The following is an 11,555-nucleotide window of genomic DNA, read 5'->3' on the forward strand; positions in this document are numbered from 1 at the left end:
GGCCTCGGCGGGGGGCGGTAGCGCCTGGCGGCGGTCGTGAGGCGGGCGGTGACGGCGCGCTCCTGTGCCCTAGTTGCTGGAGGAGAACGACCAGCTGATCCGGTGCATCGTGGAGTACCAGAGCAAGGGCCGGGCCACCGACTGCGTGCAGTAAGTGAGCCGCCGCGGGGGCGGGTGCCGGGGCGCGCCGGGCAGCGGGAGGGGCAGCGGGAGGGGCAGGCGGGCCCCGAGCCCCGAGCCCCGAGCCCTGCCTGGCCTCGCCTCGCTCTGCCGCCTCCGGGGCAGCCCCCGCAGCTTCACAGTCCCCGGAGTCCGAAGGAGTGAAAGACGCGGCTCCTGCTCGCCGGAGCTTTCCTGCCGTTAAGAAGAAAGTGCGGCTGTATTTCTGCAGAGCCTTCCCAAAAACTATCTGCACGGACCTGTACAGCAAAAATGCCACCGAGTAGGATAAATCTGACGCCTGCTCCTTTTTGCCAAGGTTTTTGTTCTGTGCTAATATGAAAACCAGTTCTGTTGTTGAGCAGGCTTTTCTTCTCCTCCCCTTCCCCCCCGCCCCCGCAACGCGTGTGAAACGCCGAGCGGCATTTCCGAAGAGTGCGGGCGGTCAGCCGGGGCCCTGCCGCCGCTCGGCTCTTTCTCACGCTCGCAGAGGAGCGGAATGACAGACAGACAGGCCGACGGCGGTTGCTGAGCCTGGGTGCGTGCTGGCCGTACGTTCAGGCCAGCCCAAGAGTGGAGCTTTGTCGTCTCTTGCCCCTGGGCTGCTCGCTCGCAGCTCTGCGTCTCTTCGGTATTGATCGTACAAAGATCTTCATGTGCATGTTTACTGTCAAGGTTGGTTAGGAGCACATACTTGGGTTAGAGTGCAGTTCGGTGCAGTATACTGGGCTTTAGAACAAGAACAGAATATGGAGGTGTTTGCCCTGGTTTTTTTATGATGATGATGATTTTCATAGTTTGCTGTTTCTTTCCCTAACAGCAAGTCTTGATCGGATTACAAAAACAACTATTAAAGTGTGGACAGGTTGCTACAAAAGAACACCTCTGCCAGATACTGTGTTTCTTTCTCTCATAGGTACCAGCATATCCTGCATAGAAACCTCATTTATTTAGCTACAATTGCTGATGCAACGCCACCCAGCACACAGAAGACCGCAGACTGACTGCGCGTACCCGGACACAAGCAGTGATGCTTTAAGAATCTGTAGAAATACTTAGCTTAGAGTCCCACTTTGAAAGCTGAGAAGGTGCGGTCTTGAAAGGCAGGTAAAAAGTCATCCGTGCTTTTATGTTAAAAATGTGAATGTAGTTTTTGATGTATTAGTAGGCTAGCTTTTTCCCCATTACTGTAAGCAGAACTTTAGGGTGATAATTTTCACACTCCCTTTTTCCCCTCTAAAAAAACTCCAGGTAGTATACTTCTGAAAGTAGCCTGGTTGTCAGGACAGCACTACTGGAGATGCCTTCAGAGGACTCCTGCAGTCTCACTTGAAGCAGAGACTGTTTCATGACTAAAGTTGTATAGTAATAGGGTAAGCATTTAGCTAGGTAACTTCTCTCTACCTCCAACATGACAAAAAGTCAGCTGTATGTTGCCATATGTATAAGCAGTAGACTGTTTTGTATCTTGTATCACAGGAATTGTGCTTAATAAATTAAAGATGTTCTTTGTAAATTATAATATATTCTGGATTAACGTAACATGTTAACGAAGGAGCAGCTCAGTGGTTTAGTGAAATAGCAATGCTAACTTGTCTAGGAATGATGGGACTGTTGCATAACTTGGAGCAATTAAGTGCAAGGGAGAAATCGAGCCTTTATTTCAGTGAGAAAAGGCTGTGTGTTTGCCCTAGTTGTGTCAAGACTTTTCCTTTTTGCTTGAAATGCTCTGTACTGCAGCCTCTGTAAACAAGTAAATTCTTGCATAAACAAAATGGATTCATATGCTTCCTGGGTATTTGTCAGCATTTATCGTCAGCTGTATGCTTGTGTACTCTTGTCCAGAAAGAGCACAGTTTATTTGTACACCTCAGATAGATAGTGCATTTCAGTGGCATGATTAATGTAAGCTAAACTAACAGCCTTGATAATAGTTCTGTCAGGGGGTAGAGTTTACTTTTTGCTCACTACCATCAACATTATTTACTCTGTGATTGCTAAAAATTGAAGTAACTTGGCATTGGCAATGTTAGCAATGAACTACTGGTTCAAAGACACGGCTAAGGCATCTTCTGTATCATGTTCTCTAGTACAATCTACTTGAAAGAGTAGCCTTAAAAATGCTTCAAACTGTACAGTGCATAAAGTTCATTTTTATATGATGAGTCAGTAATTAGGCAGTTGACAATTTTCAAACTGTTAAATAATCCCATGTTAATGAAATAAGATCTTTGTTTACAAACCAAAGTTACAAGTTAAGGTGCTGCTCATTTTCAGCAAGGTGCATATTTTAAACAGGTATGACCTATTAAATGTATATCTTTAATAAAGCAAATAGTTTAATTTTACAGAAGCTTTAAAATACAAAATGTACAGTTCCAGTTCAGAAGCATTAGCTATTCACAAGAAGCACTGCAATAAGGGTAAGTTAACTAAGCACCAAACCCTTGCACTTGGCAGTGTAAGTGAAGTTTAATGGCAAGACTCATTTGCCAAGTGCAACAATTCTTAAAATTACCAGTGTTCAGAACAATCGGAAGCAAAGGACAGAGTAGCACCTACGTGGTCAAAATGCAGACAAACTTTCTTTGATTTCACAATTCACTTATGTAGGTCCAGAAACTTGCCAGCATTTGTAATTATGAATTAACTGCAAAAACTATAGCAATAATTTTGGCACTTGTTAGAAAAAGTTCAAAATTAAGTGTTTTCATTAACTTCTATGTTGGTCTTAGTATGAATAACCAGTAAGTACAACCAAATTTAGGATTTAATATTAGATCTAAATGACAAGATTTAGGAAACTCAAAACCATTCATCAAGTTAAATAACCACCAACATTTTCAGCAGAGGGTTTTCAAAATTATAGTAGTACAGACCATTAACAATTTACAGACAGAAGCCACACTGATTGTGCAAAGCACATTACTGTAAAAAGTCTATGTACAGCAAACAAATCTCTGTAAACATGGTAAGTATGAAGTTTCAGAAAACATGGTGACAATATCATAAATACAGGCAACATTGGCATCCTCAAACAGCACAAAAGGTAACAATCTGGGCCTGCAAATATGGCCCGTCACCATACAAACAAAAAAGGTGGATGGGTTTTAAATACCCAAATGTTTAATAGTTTTAGTGTTGTGTATATTTTTTATTTATATATATAATGTATTTATTTTTTGGTATCTTTAGATATAGATGTACTTAGTTTGTAAAAACAAAAACAACAAATGTGCTTTATCTTCATTGAAAAATTATGTAGTTAGAACTAATAACTCATTTTACTAGTAGTTAACATATTAGAATGATATGACTTAAGAAAAATACAAAAATAAGATTAATACTGTCAAAACTCTTATACCAGAAAATATTGTGGTTTTTAGACTCTTTCAAAGATGAAATATGAAAATTTAAATAAGCTCTAACTATATAAAGAATCTTCTGTAATCTCAATTAATATACAGTGGGATAGCTATACATATATTTACCATTGTTCTTCAATTTTTAAGCACCAATCACTCTCCCGGATCCACTTTGGTTGGAAGATTATTCCTAATTCCACAGGTTCACTTAATGGCACATATTGACTGCAAATAATTACTTTATCCTTTTAAAAAAAATAATGTTCTTTTAACTAACTGCTACCCCACATTTCAGTTTAGTATCTTCTGAGCCAGCTCACAATTTTTAATCAACTGTAGCATCTGAAATAAGACTTTAAATATATGCAAGTAGTCTTTTAGGCTATACTTTCACACACTTAAGGAGCACTGTGTGGATAATGCCTTTGGCCAAATGAAGCAGTAAGAAATGGTGTATTTATTTGAAAACCAGTGTCATATTATCCACACAGATGCCATCTACTTTAAGCAGCTCAGGTAACATTTGTGACACAAGTTTGAGTGGTTCTGCTGTTCTTTACTTAGAGTAAGGAAACTACCACAAAACTCAATTTTGCAACTGTTTCTGCAGCAGTTTCATAATGAACGCACTTGTGTGGCACACAAAAAGCTGCTGCTGCACTTCATTTAAAAAGAAGCTGCCCACAGGCCGTTTATGGAGAATACAAAGACTTTACAGCTTGTCTGTTATAAATTTAAACACAAACAGTGTTGAGCAAAGTGACCACTATATATTTGCTTCAACATATTCAATGTGTTTCAGTAAGATGTTTAACTATAAATCTATATGAAAAATAGCTATAAAATACAGTGTTTCTTGTATGGTAGTCCTTCAGCAGTTCTTTTAAAAAAAAAAAGGTTTTGAAAGTAAAGGCAATATACACATTTTTAAAAGCATTTCTACATCACAGTTTTGGGCTGTTTCATGTACATCAAACAAACATATTGGCCATATTTGCTCAGCACTGTAAATCAGAATTCAAGAGTTGTCTATCTCACCCAAATCCCCTCAATTCCATATTTAATGAGATAAACAGGACATAGCCAATACACAATTGTGAAACAAAGTATATGTAATTTATGTTCGGCCCTGTGCTGTATTTTCCAATATGAAAAGCGATTAGTACTGATGCAGGTAAGATGGTCTGCGTTCGTGCTTTACTGGAAAAGATTTAAAGCCCTTATTCATCTGTTTGTGCTGGGAGGCCTGTTGTGATTGCTGCTGCTGCGCATAGGCAAAGTTAGAGGAAATTCCTGCTGCTGAAGCACAGTCGTTGGCTGCTGCCCACATGGGGGACTGGAGGATCTGCATCGTGTCGCTCCACTGGCTGACAGGGCTGCTCATAGGATACAAAGATGTACTCTGACTGGGTAGCGTGTTCGTGACAGAGGACGTATGCTGCCAGGGTGCCTTTGGAGGCCAGGTTTTGGTTTTATTATCCTGAGAAAACAAAAATTAGTTGGTTTTGGGGTAGGGTTTTTTGTTTGTTTTAATACCAAAACGCTTCTTTTTTGAGACAATCCTTATCACCTTATCCCCTCCTTAAGACATCTTCAGAAGATGAGTTTATGTTTGAAAGCAGAATTGAGGTATATATATAGCACTCTCAATTCTTAAAACACCTGCTTATTGAAAAACATTATTTATTTCAGCACATTTGTTTGACACATAGCAGCCCTGCTCTAAGTCAAAATTCCCAGCAAGACAGGTAATAAATCTGGTGATACTTTAGTTTTCTCTGCACAGACAATTAAAATTGACTGTTGCCTCTTAGCTTGAAATCTTTGGGTTTGTGATAATTTCTGCTACAAGGGAAAAAGATACAGTGATTTCCGATTTTAATATTTAAATGTGGTGACTTTAATAAAAGCATCTAGTACTACCTGAATGCAAATGGTCTGGGTTTTAGCTGAGGTAAGCAATCTGAAGATACAGATACTATTCTAGTTGTTTTCCTAGTGTAAACCACCCCAAAATGCAAACAGGAAAAATGACTAAGCAAAGCCATTTTCAGCTTACCTGATTACGGTCATCTGCTGCAGAAAGAAGAGGTGGTGATGGTAACGTACTAGGTTCCTGTTCGCCACTACTGTGTTTTCTGCCCAAAAGAGGTAAAATTTACTTTTTAAAATTTTTTTTAAAATGACTCACCCACATTAATCTGCCACTGGCATATACCATTTTGTAGTTTCAGTCTGTCGTACTTGACAGCCTAGAATGTGTACTGACGCTTCATCTTGTTTCATGCATTTTTGCTCAGTAGAGGTAAAAGCAGCAATGCAGAAAGAAATTCATTTTTGAATACTGTCAGAGGCTTGACAGTGCCATAGTTTTTTGAGCTACAGCTTCAGCAACATGCACGCGTTTTTGTAGAGGTGAAAGGAAGATGGGCTAGTCTTCTGCCCACTTTGAAGAAGTCTGCCAGAAATTGCCTTTTTTTTCTTCTGTTATCTGCTCTCATTTGTTTTGGTTTGTTTTTTTTAAAGTATCTTTTCTGAAATAACTTTACAGACAAGACAAAAGAAACAGTTGAGCAAGTGAAACATCTGCTGAAGCACGGTGACTTTACTGAGGAAAAGTGTTATACCTTTGGTTTAAATTTGTAACCTAATACCTAATATCAAATAGAAGTCCTTGACCCTGTGCATTCTGAAAGATTTTTACCTTGGGGCGGCGGGGTGGGGCTGTCAGGTTAAAGCAGAATCTTTTATCCTTTCACCCTTTTTTTAAAAAAAAAAAAAAAAAAAAATCACCATGCTCCAATCATGAGGCCTCCATAGGTAAGCAGTCCTTTGCAGGTCAGCTTTAGAACGCTCAACCCTTTTGCCTTCTCTTACTGTATAGTTTTAGCTATGGTATTTTGTCTGGCCCTCGCTTGTAGAATGTTTTTCTTCCTAAAAGTAACAAGACAGTAGTACTGTTACTTCAGCTTAAGTTTTTATTTAATGAAGCACACTCTTTGGAAACTTTCTTATGCTTCAGAGCATTACATAAAGCACAGGCTTTTGTTCTTCTTGCTCCATGATCAATCTACATACCTGGTGGCTTGGCAGATTAATTCAATTCACCCATTATAGGCTTATTTTGTTTTCCTTCCCTGCTTCTTTTTTAAAAACACAAATAATTACTACTTTTTCTGTGACTGCTTATTAGATAGCTCTCTTCCATAATTTCAATTTAGCATTTATTGAAGCTCAGTTTCTGTCCCCTCTGTATAAAGTCTTGGTAAGTGTAAAGATTCAGAAGACAGCTCCTCTTTTGGTCAACTCCTTTCAACCTGCTTGCCTTAGTCTCATTATTTTAAATTCCTGTGATCTAAACAAATATAGAATATTTGGCCACCAAACTAGCTCATGAAAAACAGTTTGAGAGAATGATCCCAGGTTGGAATTGGGTTGGTATTCATGCTTCATCTTGTGCCTTTTATTATTGTCTTAACTACCCTCTACTATGGAATCACTGAGGTTCCAAAGATACCCAGCTTCTAGCCCTTTAGAAAAGCAGAAAGCAATTGTTGTAATTCATACTACTACTTTTAAGTGGATTGTTCATACCTGAAAATCCTGTCTTTGTTTTTAAGGTACTAAGCTTATTTATGAATGCAATTAAGGCTCCTCTTCATATTGTCAGAAATAAAGGACTAAATAGACATGTATTTATGACTACTAAAACAGCAGTGGTAGGCAAGGTGAGACAAAAGTCTACACAACATTATCAGCAGTATTTCCTGAGTGCCACAAAGTTGCAGTAGAAGCCAGGAAATGAGAACTTGCTGGCATCAAAATGCACATTATGGGCATGACAAAGCTGCAGTGAAGTACACAGTTTAGAAAACCCAATTCAAAGATGATCTCTAATGCCTCACTAGTTTAGAAAGAAATGACATCCAAAATAGGTCATCTTGGAAGAGAGAAAGCATCAGATCTTTTCTAGACATACTGAATTTCAGCTAACAACTAGCTATTTGCACAGAGGAGACAGGTACTAATATAACTCAAATTGGGAATCCCTAGCATTGAAGTCAGATACTCTATACACTGATCTGTATCATCAGTGTAGTATGCAAGCTGACATTTGTTTAAGTTTGTCTAATTAGCAGGAATTTCCTTTGTGTGGCTACTCAAATGAAATTATCAAAAAAAAGAAAAATCTTATGAAGTGGTATGTATTTCTGTTCATTTTGCTCACCTTCTCTGCTTTACAGCAGCAACAAGGTCTGGCCCTGAGAACATGGAGAACAAACTGTCTCCATTAGCTGAGGAGGTCTCGTCACTTGAGCTGGCAGAGTCTCCTTGAGTACCAGACCAGCTATTTGTCACATCACTGTAAGACAAAAAGTTGTATTAGTCCTTGTATTTATAGTGCCTGGTCCAGACTGTACGCCCTAGTTAGGTATGCTGAATCTTTGTCACAGGTGATACCTAAGACAACAAAGAAATTTCAATACTTTGTAAGATGTAGCAGTAATACAAATACTTATTTACTTCTGAGTGATCACATCAACTGCTTTGTCCATTACAGTCACTTTATATATATTTTACTAAAATAATTATATAAGTCAAAAGTGCCTTTCTTGGTCAGGAAGGAGAAACAAGTGATCCTTGGGTATGGACACACTAAGCACTTGACTTTTTCATTGCAAAACTGAGTTGGAACACATACTTGTCCTACTGGTTTTAAGCTAGCTTGAGAGTCACAGCTATTAAATGATGGACAAATGGACAGAGAATCTTGAAACACTTTTGTCATAATATGTAATTATGATTTGGAAGAAATTAAGAACGACTAACATACTTGCTGTAAGGTACCTGCCTTACAGTAGCAAGATTAAACAGCTAAAATCTGGAAAGCTGAATTCAGTCAGGCACTGCAACCTTGATAGCATCACTTTTCATCAAAACTAGGTCTTAAAGGTTTTCAAAATAACTTAAAGAAAACTATTCTGAATGAATCTGTGCTATAAGTTCCTTATTTCCTCTGTTCGAGTCAAAGTCGGTAGGCATTCCACTCTAAAGAAAGACATCAAACAAATGTCAGTGCTTCGGTATCAGCAAAGCAGGAAGGGCTCAGATTTCTCTCTTGACATAATGAAGTGCAGCTTTCACAGATGCAGCAGCAACTGGAAAAAACACGCAGTATTCCCACATTCTGCCAAGTTTGAATGTAAAATAAACTCATATATAATAAAAGTATGTAGCCTGTCCAATCTCTTACCCTTCTGTGAAATACTCAGGAAAGGGCCAGGTTTTATGAGGATCATCAGGAAGAGGCCAGTTGCTACGTGTGTTGCTTGGACGACGGACATGCTGTGCTTGCCTTTTTTGTTGCATAGCCTGGTTGACCCCAGCAACATAGCGGGCAAATTCTGGATCTGAACCAACTGAATAAAAGAAACCAAGAAGTCAGATGCTGACATTCAGCTATTTCTACTGCACTTATCCCCCTCTTTTAATCTTTTAGGCTTGACCATAACCCCACAACAGCAAGTAATTCTCTCACTGATAATAAATGCCAGACAACAGCTAACACCTCTTCATGGAGCAGCGAAGAACACTGAATAGGACATGTTTTTAAAAAGTAGATATGCACCGTCCATACACAGTGGATAATAATTCTCACATGGAAGTACACCTGCCCCTTGCATTTGATCAGGGAATTGGTATTTGCCACTATGATTGTGTCTACACACTGAAAGATCCAATATCCGATCAGCAGACACTGATGGAATTAAAGCCTGTACATTTATCCAAGCTCAGAGAAAAAGAACATACCAATTATTGTAGTTGATTCCAGATTGCAACATGATTTCCAGCTATGTTGTGATCCTGCTTACTTCAAGAAATCAGAATTTCAGATTGATCATATTAGAACATACAGCCCAGATATTGCCTACTTCCTACAAAGACTAGACAACAATTTTGAAAACATTCTGATCCTGACCTGCAAAATATTTCAGAATAAGATTGATATTTACAGAAAAAAGCAGTAATTCTTAAAAATTCTTCCATTATTAAAGTGCTATATGTCCCAAGCATTTGATAAGTGATCTGATAAGTGATAAGCATGATCTTGAGCAGACACAGCAAAGCCTTAATCCCAAAAATCCAAAAGTGTTTTAAATGCTCAATTGATCAGACCAAACAATCCATGTATTAAAAACAATACTGTTATAAGTCAGTGTAATTGAGTTTCCACAGCTTCTGTTTCTGCCTTTTTTTTTTTCTTCCTTTCTTTTTCCTGAGGGAAATCTTTGCAATCCGACTGGATTAATGGAAAATGTCTAGACTACATGCATGGTAATTGCAGCAGGAAGTACAGAGCTGCTGGTCACAGTTTTAAATTAAGAGCGAAGACTGAAGAACATCCAACAAGCATGCACAGCTCAGAAAGCAGAAGTCAGTCTTTCATGTGATGGCTTCCCTAAATTCAATTCAGCATTTAGAAGAAAAGTTTCCTTGTTTTCATCTGGCACATTCAGAAAAGAGCTTCACAATGTTTTGTTGGATGGAAATTAAAACAACAAGGAAGAAAATAATTTTGTTTCTATACATCCTTTGTTATATAAGCAAAGGACAGAGCTATCTGACAGCTGTATACAAACAAAACATTCCCACAATACTTGTTCTCTTTGAGAAATATCTTTATGTCAATTTAAGATGAGGCTGGAAGCTAGACAGATCCTCAGATCTAAGGACAGATTCTAGATAGATTCTGAAGGGCATCCAGGTTTTTTTTCCTGTGGATAGCATTAAGGGTTAAATTACTGTTATATTCAAAATAGCAACTTGTGTTAATTTTTACCTCAATAAAAACATATCAGCTAAACAGCTTTTTATCAGATATGTTTTTTACTTCATTTTTTCACATCTGTGAAAGTAATTCAAAAGACCTGGAGATATCAACATTCCTTCTACTAGTTCTTACTGCAACATTCCTTCATCAAGTTCTTACAGATGATAGAAGTACTGCAAAATACACTTTTGATAGCTAGTTAAGCCTTTGACATGAAAAGCCATCAATTTTATAAATTTTTAATTAGCAGATTTGCATCTGAAAGGAGACATCATTTTCAGGCTCTAAAAATATTTATCAAAAAAGTAATGCCATTTGTTTCATACGACAAATGTACAAATTCCTAAGAAAGTCTGGAAATGAAAGAGTGTTTCGTGTTTAAAGCTTCCTGTACTACGCTAACTAGAGCTAAATTGAAAATTCCTGCATCACAGCTCAAGCCAACAAGTTATATGAAGAAACGTTATCTTTCCAATGGAAAAAATTATTTGACTGAAGGGGTTTTTTTTTTGGTTGGTTTTGTTTTTTTAAACCTCAGATCTATGGAAAATACTGAGTAAGTCACTTTTTCAGAGTACTGCTTTCAAAGTCCTTGATATTCATATCAAATGGAACAAAACAAGTAGCTTTATGTAGATCGGAAGGAAAATACTACAGAAGGATTCAAAATGCTAAAAATGCCAGTCCGTTGTATATACATGCATTTTTTTCCTGACACATATATGTATTTGGTGCTTGCAGAAAATCATTTTATCCTTCCTTAAAGGCTGTGATAATCCTTAAGTATATACCATAAGTATGTTTAAATAAGATGATGGTAATTCAGACTTACCATTGTTAAGAAGCTTTTGATAACTATGATGCCTATTTTTGCCACTAATTTATCAACTAAGTTGACAAAATAACTATCAAAATTATGAGTCAAATGAGCTGGTTTGAGACGCCTACACAGTGCTAACACATACACACACACACATGTGCAAATGAGTGCGGGAAACGGATTCATGGTCTGATAAAAGGTTTTCCTGTGAGTTCTAGTGCTGCCTCCCTCCAGGCAGTTTCCATAAATGCCTACTACAAAGTTTCTGTAGCTATGTTCCAGGCCAACAGAAACTATATTTACAAGAGAATAGATTTGTAAGTTGTTCTTAGTACTGCTATCAGAAGAATTCATTAATCTCCTCTTAAGACTCTACAGT

At 38.1% G+C, this 11,555-nt stretch overlaps 2 protein-coding genes across 2 annotated transcripts in view; one reads left to right on the plus strand and one right to left on the minus strand.

The window, feature by feature from the left end:
* The window catches only part of SS18L2 (synovial sarcoma translocation gene on chromosome 18-like 2), a 2,189-nt gene extending 209 nt beyond the window's left edge, over positions 1-1,980 (plus strand). Inside the window, exons 2-3 of the mRNA XM_010585131.1 lie at positions 74-150; positions 1,076-1,980. Coding sequence (XP_010583433.1) covers positions 74-150; positions 1,076-1,163 — 165 coding nt within the window. The 3' untranslated portion in view covers positions 1,164-1,980. The remainder of the gene's footprint in view (positions 1-73; positions 151-1,075) is intronic.
* A 482-nt stretch (positions 1,981-2,462) lies between these two features.
* KIAA0355 (KIAA0355 ortholog) overlaps positions 2,463-11,555 on the minus strand; it is a 31,593-nt gene continuing 22,500 nt past the window's right edge. Inside the window, exons 10-13 of the mRNA XM_010585132.1 lie at positions 8,779-8,944; positions 7,753-7,887; positions 5,584-5,662; positions 2,463-5,004 (exon numbers count right to left, since the gene is read on the minus strand). Coding sequence (XP_010583434.1) covers positions 4,684-5,004; positions 5,584-5,662; positions 7,753-7,887; positions 8,779-8,944 — 701 coding nt within the window. The 3' untranslated portion in view covers positions 2,463-4,683. The remainder of the gene's footprint in view (positions 5,005-5,583; positions 5,663-7,752; positions 7,888-8,778; positions 8,945-11,555) is intronic.

Source organism: Haliaeetus leucocephalus, unplaced genomic scaffold (genome assembly GCF_000737465.1).
Source record: "Haliaeetus leucocephalus isolate CR32 unplaced genomic scaffold, Haliaeetus_leucocephalus-4.0 Scaffold92, whole genome shotgun sequence".
Classification (NCBI taxonomy): domain Eukaryota; kingdom Metazoa; phylum Chordata; class Aves; order Accipitriformes; family Accipitridae; genus Haliaeetus; species Haliaeetus leucocephalus.